The 17,332-nt window shown below is 45.2% G+C and overlaps 2 protein-coding genes across 5 annotated transcripts; both read left to right on the plus strand.

Annotated features, from left to right (window-relative positions):
• The first annotated feature begins 159 nt into the window (after positions 1-159).
• ints5 (integrator complex subunit 5) lies at positions 160-4,969 on the plus strand. Its single transcript, XM_040175131.2, has 4 exons — positions 160-446; positions 1,266-1,518; positions 1,627-3,609; positions 3,769-4,969. The coding sequence occupies exons 1-4, from the start codon at positions 352-354 to the stop codon at positions 4,486-4,488; spliced, it is 3,051 nt and encodes a 1,016-aa protein (XP_040031065.1). The 5' UTR covers positions 160-351; the 3' UTR covers positions 4,489-4,969.
• Positions 4,970-5,497: 528 nt separating this feature from the next.
• ganabb (glucosidase II alpha subunit b) lies at positions 5,498-16,918 on the plus strand. Of its 4 annotated transcripts, none has more exons than XM_040175132.2 (25): positions 5,506-5,773; positions 6,621-6,722; positions 6,844-6,952; positions 7,230-7,357; positions 7,738-7,917; positions 8,080-8,145; positions 9,480-9,537; positions 9,632-9,704; positions 9,813-9,909; positions 10,008-10,188; positions 10,269-10,422; positions 10,750-10,985; positions 11,164-11,290; positions 11,440-11,519; positions 11,787-11,927; positions 12,402-12,498; positions 12,603-12,704; positions 13,298-13,541; positions 13,705-13,769; positions 14,098-14,174; positions 14,305-14,379; positions 14,479-14,592; positions 14,883-14,992; positions 15,161-15,261; positions 15,578-16,918. In XM_040175132.2, exons 1-25 carry the CDS (start codon positions 5,724-5,726, stop codon positions 15,685-15,687), a joined length of 2,877 nt encoding a protein of 958 aa, XP_040031066.1. In that variant the 5' UTR covers positions 5,506-5,723; the 3' UTR covers positions 15,688-16,918. The 4 variants fall into 4 exon arrangements, with proteins under 4 accessions (XP_040031068.1, XP_040031066.1, XP_077958115.1 ...); XM_040175133.2 differs by lacking the exon at positions 5,506-5,773 and adding an exon at positions 5,779-6,007; XM_040175134.2 differs by lacking the exon at positions 8,080-8,145 and having other exon boundaries at positions 5,498-5,773.
• The last annotated feature ends 414 nt before the right edge of the window (positions 16,919-17,332 follow it).

Consider the following 17,332-nt stretch of genomic DNA (forward strand, 5'->3'; position numbering starts at 1 on the left):
CTATTCTATTTTTTTTGTTTTATTTACAGTATTCAGACAGAAAGGGGACACCAACTTGTTAACAGTGAAATTAGAATATATATGTATTCATCTATTCTTTAGATTAGTTGCCAAAGTGATAAATTGAAGAGTAAACATTGTCAACATTGAACCGCTAGGAGTCGCTGGTGACGTCAGCGGTCAGTGTTGAGTTTCCTTTACTACCAACGAAGAAGTCTCAACATCCGGCCAGTAGCGCCCTTTTCGGTGTGTTTCTGTCCTGGAATTGGACAGAGAAATTAACAAAAAACTATCACAACTGGTCCCGTCGAAGCCCCACAGCCGCGAGGAGGATTTAGATGTAACGATCTAATGTTAAAAGACCAAACGATGTCCGTGGTGTTGGACGGGAGTCCCCTGAAAGCGATGCAGAGCTCACACACTCACACAGCGCAGACTGCCCTGAGGTGAGTGATGAACCAATGTTCACTGAGAGGAAGTCTGACACAACAAGAACATCCCTCAAGTCCGCGAAGTACATGACGGGACATGATGGGACATATATATGTCCCATCATGTGCCCATCATGTGTGTGTATATATATATATATATATATATATATATATATAATATATATATATATATATAATCCTACAGTGTTCTTTAGAACCATAGAGTAACCGTTTCCTTTAATGGATTATTCATCTTCTAACGTTATATCGTTTCTTTTTTAAACAAACACATCTGACAAGTTGTTGGACCCTTAAAATGTTGCTTTGTCTTTTTTTAAACATATTTGTTTTAACATTATGATTTTAAATAATGTCCTTTGGAGCCAAGCTTGCCATGTTTTTTGAGGAAATGTTTCATGATTTTATTTTATACAAGATTTGTTTTTGTGGAGTTACGTATCTATTGGAATGTAAGTCTCTATTTAGACCAAGGGAATTAATCAATTAGTTGATCGATTTTAAAAATGAATCCAAACTTTTTTTAAGATAGATTTTTTTAAATAATCATGGAAATTGGCAGTTCATCCTACCTCTGTATCAGAAGTCAGGAAATACTGCAACTACTTTCTCCCTCTGTTTGAATATGTTTGAATCTTCATGTGAAGTCTGACTGAACCTTCCATAAGCACACACACACACACACACACACACACACACACACACACACACATTCAGGCACGCAACTCTCTGTTTCATTCCTTTTCTCCACCACTGGCTGCATGTGGATGCCTAACATGTCGCTTTGCTTCCATCATGTTCACGCTTCTCCTCCAGCGGCCAGGAACTCTCCCAGGAGATCAAGTCCTTCATCAGTGGCATTGACACTGTTCAGGGCCGGAAGCTCAGTGTGCGGGAACACGCCCGCTGCGCTGTGCGCCTTCTGCGCTCGGTCCCGGCCTGTCGAGGGGCGGTGCTGGAGCATTTGAGGGGAGTGTATGATGAGCACGTCTCTGCCTTCCTGCACAACCTGGAGACAGAGAGCGATGCCAGCTCCGGGGTCAGCTCCAACCTGGAGGACATCATACAGGTGTGATGACGCAAGGATTCAAGCTGCTAGCAGAACATGTACCGTACCTTGAAGTGATAATGCTATTGTCTCTAGGAAATGATTTGAGTCATTTCTGTTTGTCTGTAGGAGGTTCATGGCGTGCTGTCAGAGTTCATCTGCCTCAACCCTCGAGCCTGGGCCCCTCTGGTGTCCACTTGGGCTGTGGACCTGTTGGGCCAGCTGAGCAGCAAGCACGCCGGCCGTAGGGTGGCCCCCCACTCATCCAGTCTCAACGAGCTGCTCCAGCTATGGATGTCCTGTGCTGCCACCCGGTCCCTCATGGAGGCCTACTCCCAGTCTTTGGCCGCCATGCTGTCCTGGTGCCCTGACGCGTGTGTGGATGCGCTCTTGGACACCTCGGTTCAGCACTCCCCGCATTTCGATTGGGTCGTGGCTCACATTGGCTCCGCCTTCCCGGGTACTATCATCAGCCGAGTCTTGGCATGTGGACTCAAGGACTTCTGCTCTCATGGCGCCAAGGAGCAAGGGCTAATGGTGATGGTGGGGGATAAAGGCAGCAGAGTGCCAAAGATTGGCTCAGTGGTGGGAATCCTTGGACACCTTGCAGTGCACCACTCGGACAGCATCCGGAAGGAGCTGCTCAGGATGTTTCAGGAAAGCCTGAGTCCGTCAAGTCCTCTATCTCCCACTTCGTCCTCAACATCTTGGGAGGGTTCTCCTCAACTCCGTCGTGCGGCCGTACCATTCCTGCTGCAGCTGGCTGCAATGTCCCCCAACCTGTTTGGCGCAGTGTCTGCAGAGCTGGTAGAGCTCCTACGCCCTCCTGTTCTGCTCCAGCTGCAGGCCTTACTGCAGGGCCTCCCCCGAGAGGAACTGGATAACATGCTGGGGCTGGCCGTCCACCTCATAAGCCAGAGCCCGTCAGGAGGGTCACGGGTCCTGCGTTTTCTGGCCGACACGGCAACCCCGGCCTCCGTCATCATCTCCGGGCCCACCCCCTCTCCCCACGAAGGTGTCAGGGAAGGCTGCGATCGCCTCCTCCAGATGCTCCTTCTGCATCTCCACAAACTGGTCTTCAACCGCTCCGATGGGGCCGAAGTCAACCCACATCACCCTGCTCTCTCTCAACCCAAGCGACTCATCCCCTTCTTGGAGGAGCTGCAGTCCCACGTCGGCGAGCTCTGCGCACAGACCCTGCGCCTGGAAAGGAAGCGGCACCTCTGGCTGCACCAGTTGCTGTGCCTGCTGTCCGTGTATGGAGGTCCCAGCGTGGCCACTGAGGCCCTCTGCCAGCTACTCACCCAGGCCCACAACCCGGAGGAGCTGGCTCTGGCCTGGCAGCTGCACACCACGCTCTCCTCTTGCATGGCAGGACTCATTCCTGCCGCCGTTTCCCGCTGTGTAGCGCAGATCCATACACACACCCTGGGGCCCCGACAGCTGAGGCAGCTGTTACTTAACCTGGCCGCGGCCATCGAGAGTCAGGATGGGGAGAGACGAGGAGGAGCAGCAGCAGGTGTTCAGGCCTCCATGGCCATCCAGATGGGCTCGGCGGTCTCAGGACACCTCCATGATTTTGGCCCACTCCTTCTCCACGGGGACTCGGCTGTATCTCATGCCACTGTGCGCCTCCTGTCCTGTAGCCCTCTCCCACGCGCGTCCTCCCCAGCGCACCTGCTCTTGCTCTCCCGTGCCGCCGTCACTCATTTCTTTATGGGGCTGCGGAGGAGAGTAGAAAGTGGGAAGGTGGGGAGAGACGGGGGACAGGCGTGCGAGGCGGTGAACTGTTCGGTCGTGCTCCTGTCCCGCTTGGCAGCGTATTCTCCGCTCACCCTCAAAGCGGTGCTCCAGCTGCTGGTTGAGGGAGCCCTACACAAAGGCAACACTGGGCTGTTTGGGGGGCAGATGGCGGACATGTCTGGTGCTCCTTTGCCCTCTGCATCTGTGTCTCGTGACATCGGAGCATCTCTGCTGGATATCAACTGTCGGTTCGGGACCGTCGTCAACTTCTCTGGCAGCGTGTGGTCCGTGTTCCACGCTGGTGTGATTGGCAAGGGGCTGAAGGTCCGCACTGAAACACAGCTGCCTGACCCATCGGGCGTCATGCAGGTGAGTGACACAAACTATGGTTTAGCACAGCAAGCAAAATGTGGATTACACCTGCCGCAAAAGTACAGAAATGTGTAGGATCGTTTCCTCCATGTGTCTATTATCTCAACAATACCTGAAATTGTGTATTTTCGTGTATTGTGCTTCTTCCCTCTGTAGAACGTGCAAACTCTGCTGACTGTGGTAGTGCAGTGTTGCAGCTCTTCCGGCTTCGACGGCTCGATCAACAGCTCGCGACCACCATCCGACCCGGGGGAGCCGCTGGCCATCAACGCCGAGGCGGCCAAGGTCATTGCTGTCACCTTGGTGGAGAACGTCTGTCCGGATGTGGCCAATGGTGAGCTCTCCTGGCCCCCAGAAGAACACGCCCGTACCACGGTGGAGCGAGACATCCACATCCGGCGTTGCTTCGAGGCCCACCCGGTGCTCTTCCCTCTGCTGCAGGTGGTGGCAGCCGGACGCCCGGCCCTCTGCTACTGCTCAGCCGTGCTCCGAGGCCTCCTGGCCACCCTGCTGGCCCACTGGGAGGCCTCCCGGGAGACGTTGTCCACAGACGACCCGTGGCACCTCCAGGCCTCCTGCCTCCTGGTGTCCTGCATGGGGGAGGGCCAGCTCCTGCCTCCGGTCCTGGCCAACGTGCACGAGGCCTTCCCCCACCTCACCCCCTTCGAGGTGAGACTGCTGCTCCTGGCCGTGTGGGAGTACGTGAGAGGCAATGGGCCCATGCCCCAGAAGTTTGCCTTCAGCTCCGAAAGGGGGCTGTTCTGCAGGGATTTCTCTCGAGACGGTGACGTGGCAAGATATGTGGCACCGATTCAGAGTGTCCTGCATAAAAACATTGATAGATTGGGACATCTCTGCTGGCGGTTCCAGCTCTAAAGAGTTGTGTGGAGAGAACGGTGTGGGTAGCAGGTAATGAGAAACAAATAAACTATAAAATAGACAGAATGCTGTGTTGCATCGCTCTGAGAGCGGCCTGCAAAGTTGCTTTCACGCCACTGTCATAACAGTTTAAGTGTGTTTGTTGCACGTTTGTGCACGTGTTTGTGTTTGCGTACCTTTTTTGTACCATATTTTTAGACTTGATACTTTTCTAACTAGTTGTTTCTGTGACAGACTAGAGGACAAGACAAATAGCACTCATGTATGTTATTACAAAATTTGCTCCACACAAAGCACAGCCTTAATGTGTGACTTTGGTTGGAAAATTCAATTTATTCACTCTTAAATGGTTTTGTGTAATTTTAAGATTGCATATGTTTTCAAATTGTGGCCACAAACATGCCTTCTATCTGTTGTTATACACCCTAAAAACTGTTGTTTAAACCACTTTACAAAATAAATAATTTGGTCCTAAAAAGTGTCTTGAATTAAGATGTATTTGTTATTTCAAAAAGAATTAGCACAAGACTGTCCTGGCGATTAAAGTCATCAGGACAAATATTTTTTCACGTTATTTCCCCTTCTGTAAATCCTCTAATCCAGTTGTTTCCAATCATTTGTGTTTTGTTACCGCTTAATAAAATTTTTGCAGGGATTGTTTTTTTCTCATTTAATTCCCATAGTGTTTGGAGTTCAAGTTAATTTAACAAGAAAAAAAACATTAATTAACAGTAATTAGTGCGTCGTCTGAAAACACCCCACGTCTCCCTGCACCATCTCCTCTTATGGCTCTATGCAATACACCCTGTGACTCGCTACCAATCAGTAAATAATAAAATAAAATAAAACCCTATAAAGATGGGGTGGAGTGCACTTGTCTGCACACGTGTTTTCAACCCGTATACGTTGCATTCATGTCTATGATTGCATTGGTTGGATGTCATCCGGGATACATGTGTGCACCTCAGTGATTGGAGCTTAGAAATGACATGTCCATTCCTGAGGAATTCAAGTTGTTAAACCCCGCCCCCTCATCTTGAACCCTTAACCAAATTTACGTCCTCGTTTTATCGTCAACCAGTTAAAAAAATGGCAACCACGATGAAGTAAAATAAAAGTATCAATGGTATGTGTTATAATCGCATAATCGTGTTCACATAACGTTTGTCCGTTTAGATAAAGCAAAAGTAAATATTGCCGTTACTCTTTGACGACCTTTGTTGCGGATTGAAATGGGCGGAGTCAAGCGAAGCATAATCAAGATGGCCACCTTCACTGGAAGGTAAGACAAAGCAAGATCGACGTTTTAACGTGAATTTATCGTTCGTTTGGCATATTATCACCGTGTTGTAAGCCAGCTAGTATCTCTGTGGGTAATCCCTTAGTAGACATTCTTGTTCTAACGTTTAATAGCCGCCAAGGGGGGATATATAACGTTACTAGAAAGGTCTCGATCCTTCCAATTGAATTAACGTTACCGCTAAAGCTAGCGGATTGCGCTGCCGCTCTTACCAAGGTTAGTAGGATATCCCGATTCTAATATTTGTTTATAATTGACGACAATGCCGCTGTCAGACATCCAAGCATTGCACCGTCTGTATAAGACTTGCCCCTTATTGCTGTTGAATTAACCTTAGTCATTTGTGCCTGTGTTCCGGTCGTTTTTTTTTTTTTTTTTTTTTTTAGACCCGATTCCATGCTAATTTAGCTACGTTTAGCCCACATTAGCTGATCCGTTAGCCACCACTTTCAACTGGCATCTCCAAGCACAGCGCATCACGTGTCATGGGGAGAGATGTGAGGCTAGGTAAGGGGTTAGGGGTGTGATGCCATTCGTTTAGATGCTGTTCAACCTGCTAATAAATGCACAGTTTGTTGCTCCGGCAGGACGAGGAAACGGGAAATTGCTTGTAGCAGCTAGCTGCCTGTGACATGTTCACGCGTTTCAGTTGGGGGCATAGTTGACCCGCACAGAGCGATCAGAGTCCGTTTGTGTGTCTGTAAAACTTTAATCCCTGTCTGCGCGCTGAGTTTTGCTGGGGTCCTCTTGGGTAATCACTTCGCCATCACATTATTTGGAGAGGTGGCAAACTCTAAATCTTCTGTTGTCTCTTTGATTTTCTTTGCAGTATGGCACCTGTCTTGGTGCTCTGGCTGGCTATGTCCCTCAGCGGGACATGGGCTGTGGACAAGGGCAACTTCAAGACCTGTGACCAGAGTGCCTTCTGCAAGTGAGTGCAAGTGGACAATGGCACATTTTCCTGACCTAATAGATGGTGTTGCAAGAGAAGCGAACTGTTCCTAATTTCTCGCCTCTGTCCCCTCCCGTCACCCTTTTTTTTTTTTTAAAAGGCGTCAGCGAGCGCTGAAGCCCGGTGACTCTCCCTATCGAGCCCTGCTGGAGACCATGGAGCTGACAAACACCAGACTCACGCTGCAGCTCATCAATGACAACAATAAGGTGAATTCAACACACAGAAGTAATTCACATTGGGGAAATGATGGCTTCCGTAAAGATAACGCGTTAACGGCGTAACGGCATAGTTGGTTCTAAAAGGCTTTAGAGCCTTGATTTTGTATTTTGAACTTTTCTATAAATGAAGCCTGTTCTGGATTTGAAAATGTTCATGTTATCAAGACAAAATAAGACACCAGTTTCCCTTTTTTTGTGATATTAAAACCCAACTACCTTCTGACCCCTTTACGTCTCTCTTGCTCTCTCCGAATTTGTGTCTCAGGTGCGTCTGCTGCTTGAGCTCTATCGTCTCCAGGGAAACATGACGAGGGTGAAGATTAACGAGCTGAAGCCCCTGAAGCCTCGATTTGAGGTCCCAGACGTGCTCATCACGGAGCCGTCCACTGAGCCGTAAGTTTCCCAAGAGTGTTGCTGCCTGTGTTTGCTGGCTGGAAGTTTTGATTTTACAAAATCCAGCTGGAAAAAAAAACCCAAACTTTTATGTGCTATTTTCAGGGTTTTTTTGTTGTTTTTTTTAGCAAAACCTCACACATTAGTCTTTCCTTCCATTTGTAAATGAAACTGGCCAAAAGGTGTTCTCTTTTGAGCCGTTGTTAGTTTTATTATAGATCGATGTGTCCACTTTTTTTCTTTAATGTAGTGGAGCTTAATTTGGATTTAATAAGACAACCCTACAGCACTTTGACAGTGTTTAGGTTTTTTTTGCCTCATTTTTGTTAATCTGAAACTATATCGTCTCTAACTTCACCGTGTGTGTCTCTCTCTCTCAGCCTGTCTCTCCTGTCTCAGGACGAAAATGGAGTGGTGCTGTCCCTGGGGACGGAGTCTCAGAGGGTCATCATCAGCGCCCGGCCCTTCCGGTTGGACATCATGGAAGGCCCAGAAGTGCTGATGTCTCTCAACTCGCGCGGCCTGCTGGCCTTTGAGCACCTGAGGATGCGCAAGGACACGTGAGAAACCACGCATGCATTCACCTTTACGAATGGTAGCAGTCTCTTAATCCACATCCTCGCTCAGTGGATGATTTCGATTTTTGTTCCCATAAAATGGTTTGATTTTTTAAAGTATTGTCTCTGACTCGTTGTTCTGTCCTCTTCTCCCTATCATCCTAGTTTCTCCTATAAAGTAACTAGCACAGTGGCTAGCGTGTGGGATAATATCAAGAGGTTATTCTCTAGGTAAAGACCCTTAAGATTTGTAAGTGTATTCTGTTCCTTGTGCTAATGCTGCCAACGGTGACAAGAAATCTAGGGACTCTCATCACACCAAAAAGAGTGTTTACCCTCCAATAAACGTGACTGAGCGTGAGACATGGCTGTGGCTGACTGTGCATGTCTGTGTTTTAAATTTTTGCTGTAATTAAGGGGTTAGACCAGCCTCCTGCTATCATCCTCCTTTTTTGAGGGATTATTTAAACTAATAATTAACATCTTAAGATCATTTCACAAAGAGAAAATCCTCCTAATCGGTACATCCAAACATTTTTTTTTAAATTTTTTTTATCAGTATGATGTGTCTTAATCAACCAGTGATTTTACGGTCTTGTCAGATCAGTGTCCACTTAACCAAATCGTCTCCGTAGCAGTTTTAACACTTACATTATAGCTGCATGACTGACTGTGTGTCTGGACCAGTTATGTTGACTGACACTAATCCTCACGCTTGCTCAGCTTATGGTGAGAGCAATAGATGAAATATACCGCTAGTTGCAGCAGGTGTGCACCAGTTTAGAAGGCACATAAAAGTAAAGCTTTCTGTCTTTACAAAATTTTAGTTTTAGTCCCACTAGATGGTTTGTGTTATTCTCCAGCACGGCCGCCATGTTCCCAAACCCAACAGCGACATCTCTCCATGTGGTTATACTTCAGTTTGCATTTGTTATTTAAATTTTTTTTCTTTTGCTGCCATGGCGCTGCTTTTTTGCTCTACACCATACAATCATTATTCCATTACGAGTCTTCACCATTGTTGTTTGTAGTGTGTCAGTCATGCACTGATTGATCTGCTGTGGCTTAAGTTAATGATTAATAGAAACCGTACAATAATGAATCATATTGAGACCAAGCTTAAAATATCGGCGTAGTGAACCATCCGGCCTGCACAGCTGCATGTGAATACCTTATATCTGCAGCTGGTGTGTTGCTATGGCCTTGATCACACCACGATGTACCAGGGTGCCACGAGATCCCAGTTGGTTCTCTAAAGGACCTCCTGGGTGTACAAGCAGCAGCCTGTAGGGATGCAGTCCTATAATGCATAGCCTGAAATAGCCACACGGTCGGGAATTGCTCGGTCCCCTTTGTCATTAAACTTCAATCCATGTAGATTCTTTTCTAGTTGTCCATGTGGAGTATTCCCTCCCTGTTTTGGAGGTAGTTTCTTTTTTTACCGCGGTTTGAGTATTCCCCCATATGATGTCCCGGGATGCCATGACTTTGCCAAAGTGACACTTCTTTCTCTTTCCTCTAACCCCTTTCTCAACCGTCCTTCCACACTGTGTGCCATGGAGCAGTCAGGCAGAGCCGGAGGGCGAGAAGAAAGAGGAGGCTGATCCGGCCAACCAGGCAGAGGTAGACCACACCAAAATACACTTTGTGCTGCACTTTCTCTGTTTAGTTTCTTCTATTGTAAACAATTCCCCTGTTCCTCCGGTTGGCCTGCCAGAAAGAAGAGGAAGAGAAAGTAGACGGCATGTGGGAGGAAACCTTTAAATCCCACTCAGACAGCAAACCTAATGGTAATCGCTTCAGTTAGTTAATCTCTTTTCAGATTGAACACTGTTGCCATGACATCTGGCTTACAGGTTAACTAGCCACAAACTGACTAAGCTTATCTCGCCTCACAGGTCCATCTGCTATTAGTTTAGACTTCTCCTTGCCGGGTGTGGAGCACGTCTACGGCATTCCAGAACACGCAGATACCCTCCGCCTTAAAACAACCGAGTGAGCACGGTTCACAAGCAAAATGGCGATGGCGTACAGTGGTCAGCGTTGTCTACTCTGCATTGGATCAAGGCTGACTGTGTGTTCTTCTGTTTCAGTAATGGCGATCCATATCGCCTCTATAACTTGGATGTGTTCCAGTACGAGCTGTACAACCCGATGGCCCTTTACGGCGCCGTCCCGGTCATGTTGGCCCACAAAGCCCAGAGAACCACTGGCATCTTCTGGCTCAATGCTGCCGAGACCTGGGTGGATATCAGCTCCAACACAGCTGGAAAGGTGTGTCCCCTTTTTCTTCTGCAATAGTTCCTGGTCCGGTAGTGGATGTGGTCCTTCACTCACTCACACTTTCTTTCCAGACCGTGTTTGGAAAAATGTTGGATTACGTTCAAGGCTCGAGCGAGACTCCACAGACGGATGTTCGTTGGATCTCTGAAAGCGGCATCATTGATGTCTTCATCATGCTTGGGCCCACACCCAAAGATGTCTTCTCTCAGTATGCCTCCCTCACAGGTAGGAAGCTGGTTTCTCAGGGTGCTTTGTAGTCCACGTTGGGGGCACAAGTATCCCGTTTTAATACATGTTCTGAATATTAATGTGTATCATAATGTTTGATACACAAATCAAGGAACTTTGGCTCCTTCAATAAAGAGACTGAATTTGTTGATTTCAAAACTAGCTTTGGCTTCGATGTTTACGGTGACTTTGGAAATGTATCTTATTTCTCCCTGTATCCACCAAAGATACAGTTGCTTTTCTTTTTTTGACTATCAGCGTTTGACTGAGCATCTCCGTTCGTGTCCTCACGTCTCCCTGCCTCCTTCTGCTGTCGTCTTTCAGGCACCCAGTCCTTCCCTCCCCTAGCTGCTGTGGGATACCACCAGTGCCGCTGGAACTACAACGACCAGGAGGACGTGGCTTCAGTGGATGCAGGCTTCGACGAGCACGACATCCCCTACGACTACATCTGGCTAGACATCGAGCACACGGACGGAAAGCGCTACTTCACCTGGGATTCACACAAGTTTGCATCACCAAAGGAAATGCTGCAGGCTCTCGAGGACAAGAAACGCAAGGTACATAACGCAAATAATCCAACGTCGCACTAGTGGCAGACAATGTGTGGGTCCACTACTTTGTGTTTTTTGCCAGAAGTTCTATCTCATGTCCCCTGAAATGTCAGTAAAATAACCTGCAGTCACCCCAACAGAACTTGCATATATACTTTCAAGACGTCTTTGATTTGTTTTCTAGATGGTGGCCATTGTGGACCCTCATATCAAAGTAGACAGCAACTACAAGATCCATAATGAAATCCGAAATAAGGGTTTCTACATCAAGAACAAAGATGGTGGAGACTATGAGGGCTGGTGCTGGCCTGGTAAGAAACTGCCGACTTTGCATCATCAGAAAATGTGTGACAATGCATTTGTAAATGTTCTACATGAGCTAGCTGTTGGCGTGAATATGCAGAGAGGACTAAAATGAATATATCTCACATTCATCTGTGCTTCCGATGGCGACCCGTAGGTAGCGCCGGCTATCCTGACTTCACTCGGCCAGACATGAGGGCCTGGTGGGCCAGCATGTTTGCCTACGATCAGTACGAGGTAAGTCTGAAGGACACTCGTCTGTCTGCTGCTCAGCTAAAGGTCAAGAATATGTAACTGCAAGTGTTTTTAAAACCCTCTCATTGATAAACGGTGCCAACCAGAACACCGTTTTTCTGTTCCTGCTGAATCTACATTTTGCGGCATCTAAAAGTTTAATTTTACAGTTTTGTCGACCCTCCTCGGGGATTTAAGAAAGTGTTTTTCCCAATAATATGGTTTGTTTCGCCTCAACTTTCTATGCGCCAATATCTGTGGTCACTGCAGGGTACCGCGGAGAACTTGTACACATGGAACGACATGAATGAGCCGTCAGTCTTTAACGGGCCGGAGGTGACCATGCACAAGGACGCTGTGCACGGAGCCTGGGAGCACCGTGACGTGCACAACCTGTATGGCTTGTATGTGGTGAGTGCATGCAGTCTGTGGCTTAACGGTAACGACTGATGCTTTCTCTATTTCTTGACATTTCGTGCTCGTGTTTTTCAGTCGGGTTGATTATTCATGCACGACTACTCATTCATGAGCCACTAGTTGATTTACTGCAAAGTATCATTTTCAGTAAAGGGTTCAAACATTAAGACAATGCTGAATGCAATAAAAATATTTAAAAGAGAATGATGAACATGTTTTAGTAAAATAAATCACTTATTGATTTGCCCTGGGACAGATGAAGATATCTTGCTGTACTTTTACTTGATGCTATGCCACCATTTTTTGTGCAACATTTTCATTTTCATGGAAGTAACAGCTTGGCCAGTATAGTCGATTTATATCTAATTGAAGAAAAACTGTCATAGTTAGCAAATGACTTAGAAAGAGAACCAAAGGACAAACATCTGATGGGTTGTAATTGCACTGATTATTGTGTACAACCTGCAGCAAATGGCCACAGCGGAGGGTCAGATCCAGAGGTCAGGGGGAGTTGAGAGACCGTTTGTCCTGACCAGAGCTTTCTTTGCTGGGTCACAACGCTACGGTAAGCCCTTTATGGATGTTTTCTTTCTGCTGTCTGGCTGCTGTCTTCTGCTGTCTGGCTTTTTCAGCACAGGACCTTGATTGCTGAATTGTGTGTGTCTGTAGGTGCTGTGTGGACTGGAGATAATGCTGCTGAGTGGGACCATCTGAAGGTGTCCATTCCCATGTGTCTGAGTCTGGGTCTGGTGGGAATCTCTTTCTGTGGTGGTGAGTTTGAACCCCAAAAATATATTAAGAAATATAATAGAAAAAAATTTTGTGGCAAATTTGAGTTGCATTTTTTTTTTTTTTGTCATACTTTAGGTATATGTAAATACCTTTTTTACAATGTTTATTTCCACATGGTTATGTCTTTGTACACTTGTAAGTTCAACTCTATAATATGGACATATTCTTATTGTTTTAGAACATTTGATAAAATACACCCGTAAAATGGAAATTAGCGCTCTGCTTTTTATTTAAGATGCTCTATTAAAATAACCAGTAATTACAGTACCCTTAGAAATAAGTAAAGCAATGAGATGCCAAAATAGAAATAGAATCTGTACGGATATGACTTGAATCTCTGAAGTGTATTGTTGAAATGTGAACTGCATGCATTGTTGCCATGGTGACTGTACCGTTTCCCTGGGTAACCTAGCTGCAGTTATATTTAGCAGTAAGTCTGTATGAGATCAAGTGTTATATCTCTCTGCACCTGCGTTTAATGAGGTTCATTTAAAGGAAGAAACATCAAATGAATTCATTTGTCACCCCCTGAACTGCCTTCTGACACTAACTCTGACTCATCTGTCTCTCAGCCGACGTTGGTGGTTTCTTCAAGTCTCCGAGCACTGAGCTGCTGGTGCGTTGGTACCAGACTGGAGCCTACCAGCCATTCTTCAGGGCCCACGCCCACCTGGACACCCCGCGCCGAGAGCCCTGGCTGTTTGGTCCGGAAAACACGGCACTGATCCGCGACGTGGTGCGCCAGCGCTACACCCTGCTGCCCTACTGGTATCAGCAGTTCTACCACGCATACCGCACTGGAGAGCCCATCATGAGGTGAGCACGGGGCAGGAAGTCATCTTTACTGTATAAAATCATTTCCCGTCGTGGTGAATATTTTGCCCAATTCAAAGGAAGTACAATCCTAAATCTGACTCCGAATTATGCAGAGAAAACCTGCTTGTTGCTTTGAATTCACTCAACATTTTGTCTGTCATAGACCCTTGTGGGTGGAGTATCCTCAGGATCCTGCTACGTTTGCTCTGGATGATGAGTTCTTGATTGGTAAGACACCAGACAACCAATCTTTAATAATGGGCATTTTACTTTAAGTATACCTACATTAAGCCCAGGGGGTCCCTTTTTGTATAGTTTGACCAGAAGCTCAATGTTGTCTTCTTCCTAACTAGATCAGATCCACCATGAGATCTCTTTGTAGTTTTTAGTTGTTAAATCAGTGTCTGATGAACAATGTCCCACCAACTATTCATCCGTTTAGGTGTAGAATCTATTATTTTTGGGCGGTTACGGTTTGTCTTGGGTTTGGATCCCTTATATTAAGCCTGGGACGAGAAGACCTGCTAGAATGAAAACTTGGGATACATTGTTGCAGGGAAGGACCTGTTGGTGCACCCAGTCACCGAGGAAGGAGCGAGGGGAGTCACCGCCTACCTACCTGGCAAAGACCAGGTACGATAGAAGAAACGTTAACACATCTTACTGTGAAAAGCCATGTTTCTGCTGGGCTCAGGGTTGCATTTTAATGGCTGTGTCAAGAAGATCATTTTGAAAGAACCTCGTCTCCTCTTGTGTTCCTCAGGTTTGGTTTGACGTCCACACCTTCCAGAAGCACAACGGGGCTCAGAGCCTGTACATCCCAGTCACCATGAGTTCTGTAAGACAGATTTCTATATTTTGTTGCTGCACATCCTATTACAGTGTTGTTCCCTTTTGTCCTCTCGTGTTAAAATTGAGCTTGTTGCCTTCTTTCCAGATCCCCGTGTTCCAGCGTGGCGGCTCTATTATTCCCAGGAAGATGCGAGTTCGCAGGTCTTCCTCCTGCATGACGCACGATCCCTACACTTTATACGTGGCTCTCAACCTGCAGGTAACTGAAATGGCAGCTGCAAAAACACTTATTTAAAATATGTATATATAATATATATACATATATATATATATATTCCCCCACAGCTGCTTTGTCAAAAAGTGAAAAATATAACATAATTTTAAAAAACTATTCAGTTCATATATTAAATCCTTGAATCATGTGCATCAACAGGGCGAGGATTCAGGATAATAAATGGATGAAAACATTGTTCTTTAAACACATTTGTTTATAATATGTGACCTGTTTCATGGTCTTACTTGGTGTTTTTAACTTTATTTTTTTTACAGCGAACTGCAGAAGGTGAGCTCTACATAGATGATGGCCACACCTTCAACTATGAAAAGAAGGAGTTCATCCACAGAAGGCTGTCCTTTGCCAAGAACATGCTCTCTTCTGTGTGAGTATCCAATATTCTCCTGCTTCTCCAGCAGAAAATGAGCCTTCGATATGCTACTGGATATTTTAATAATCATTTATATATTTTTGTATCGCAGACATAAGACATTTTTGATTTGTTTGAAACAGTTTTACAAATATTACGTGTCTGTCCCTGCTCGGTCCACAGAAACCTGGCTACAGATGCGGAGTTCTCCACCGGCTCCTGGATTGAACGCATTGTCATACTGGGGGCCAGTAAGCCCAGCAAGGTTACGCTTAAGACTGCTGGTGAGTGAATTACATTTCAATTTGTGCTCATGTGTAATTTGTTTAAAGTTAGGGAATGTGTGCTGATTCAGGAAATACCATCTTAAGAGTGTGGCAATTTTCAAAATGCAGTCCGGCCCAAAGCATCGATCCTCCCACTAACCTTAAGCTGAATGCTCGCAAAGTACTTTAAAGTTTCTGTAAAGAGTTTTTAAACGTTCTCAAATATCTACGTGTTCTTTTTTGTGAGTTAAGCTGTGTTTTGACAATTGATAAATTCTATAATTAATATTTCAGAAACTTCAGGTTTGCTTCATATGGTTTTTGTGTTTTTCAGATGGTCAGGAGAGCCAGCTAGAGTTTGACTTTGATGCCTCAATGTCGGTGCTGACGCTTCGGAAGCCCGGCGTGAACGCAGGGTTGGACTGGAACGTGATGCTCCAGTAACCATGGAGACGGAAGGGGAGGAACCGATTGAATTGAGCGGGAGTGGAGAAACAGAGGATAGCCATCATGGAAAGAATAAAGGACACAAACGGAACAGTTTTAATCCCTACACACACACACACACACACACAACCTGTCAGTGGAACTGAGCCATGGAACATTGCTGGTTCAGTCATACCCTAATACATAACAACAAAAGTTTACTGCTAGATAGTGTTTGTCAGATTTACAGATACACAATAGTTGAAAGAAATTATGTAATTGTAATGGATCTTTTGGCAGAAAAAAATTGAAGCACCTTTTTTTTTTTTTTTTGTTGCCGATCCATACCGGGCAGGAAAAGATCACTGTGAGGGAATTTTTTTTTCGCTTTTTAAAATGAAGGTTTGCATCCAAAACACATGCTCCTCCTACTGGTAATTCCCACTATCTGTTTCTGACTTAATACTCATTCCAACTCTCTATTAAGCCAAGCACTTCACTCAGCTGTACCTTCTGTACTCGTGCCACAGTCTATACCTATTGAGAGTGCTGCCAACACTCTCTGCGCTTTCATCCTGATGTTCTTAATATTTCCTCTAAAGGGGAAGAAATCCTATTTCTCACCAGTTCTGGCCAGTATCATCTAGTCGGGTCCCTCCCCGAGCTTTTCAGTGATTAATTCTTGGGCAATGAAATGATTAGCATCTCTTTCACGTGATCAACTTGTTACACTGCTGCACAGAGATTTTCAGCTGAATAACTTCAGGGAACTGAACCACTGATGTTTGCTGATCTTCCTGTTGATGTGCTTTCTTTGTTTTACTGGGTTGTTTCCCCGCTTTGTTTACTAGATTATTTTTAATGCACTTGAGTGAAAACTTAAACTTGTCCATGTGTTTTTCAATGTCGGGATCATCCAGGATTTCCATTGTGTCATTTGGATCTTAATGATCAAATCTATTCCTTAAACGAGTGTTTTGCTAGCAAATGTTAATTTTAAAAGCCTTTTGATTTACATAACAAATCAATCCTAAATGCACACAGAGTACTCCTAAAATATTCATGTGATTCTCTAGAGACCCTGGATTTTCAAATCGCTATGAGTTTGTCCTTGATTTGTTTTAGGTTGCTGCAACTGTCAGATGATGGCTTAAATTGGTTGAAATGTAACTGAAGGAACAGATTCAAAGTTGCCAGATGTACTCTTAAAAAATAGACCAAGTATAAATAAAGTTGACCAAATGTCAAAGTCTCTTTCTATTTTTTTTTTTCTATACTAAAACCCTGTAATTTCAGCGGTAATGTGGTTTGTTAGTGGCGTCTCGTATTCAAGAAATGTGATAAATTGGTGCATAGACCATAAATTTACTGAAAATAATATTGAATACTATTCTAAAAGTTTAATGTTAGAGAAATGTAGCAATATCTTCAAGAGGCTTTGTAGGCGGTCACTGTATTAATTAGCCAATAAGTAAAGTTCATGACTTTTTTTTTTTTTTTTTTTTTTAAGGATTCTACTTGTGTTTGTATGTTCATAAAAAAAAAAAAATACTTTTGAGCATAATCCACAGTAGCTCGCTTTGTTGAAACTAAGTGTGTAGAAGATGATAATGCTCACCCATCTACTTGGGAACAAAATTAATCTCAACTGGTCCGGCTTAAT

The sequence above is a fragment of the Gasterosteus aculeatus genome, chromosome 4, assembly GCF_964276395.1.
Source record: "Gasterosteus aculeatus chromosome 4, fGasAcu3.hap1.1, whole genome shotgun sequence".
NCBI classification, from domain to species: Eukaryota; Metazoa; Chordata; class Actinopteri; order Perciformes; family Gasterosteidae; genus Gasterosteus; species Gasterosteus aculeatus.

Coding starts and splice junctions, on each gene's coding strand:
- ints5 (XM_040175131.2), top strand. CDS start 352: ATGTTAAAAGACCAAACGATGTCCGTGGTGTTGGACGGGAGTCCCCTG. Junction 447..1,265: donor ACAGCGCAGACTGCCCTGAG/GTGAGTGATGAA, acceptor CTTCTCCTCCAG/CGGCCAGGAACTCTCCCAGG. Junction 3,610..3,768: donor ACCCATCGGGCGTCATGCAG/GTGAGTGACACA, acceptor TTCCCTCTGTAG/AACGTGCAAACTCTGCTGAC.
- ganabb (XM_040175132.2), top strand. CDS start 5,724: ATGGGCGGAGTCAAGCGAAGCATAATCAAGATGGCCACCTTCACTGGA. Junction 13,770..14,097: donor GGATGATGAGTTCTTGATTG/GTAAGACACCAG, acceptor ACATTGTTGCAG/GGAAGGACCTGTTGGTGCAC. Junction 14,380..14,478: donor TCCCAGTCACCATGAGTTCT/GTAAGACAGATT, acceptor CCTTCTTTCCAG/ATCCCCGTGTTCCAGCGTGG.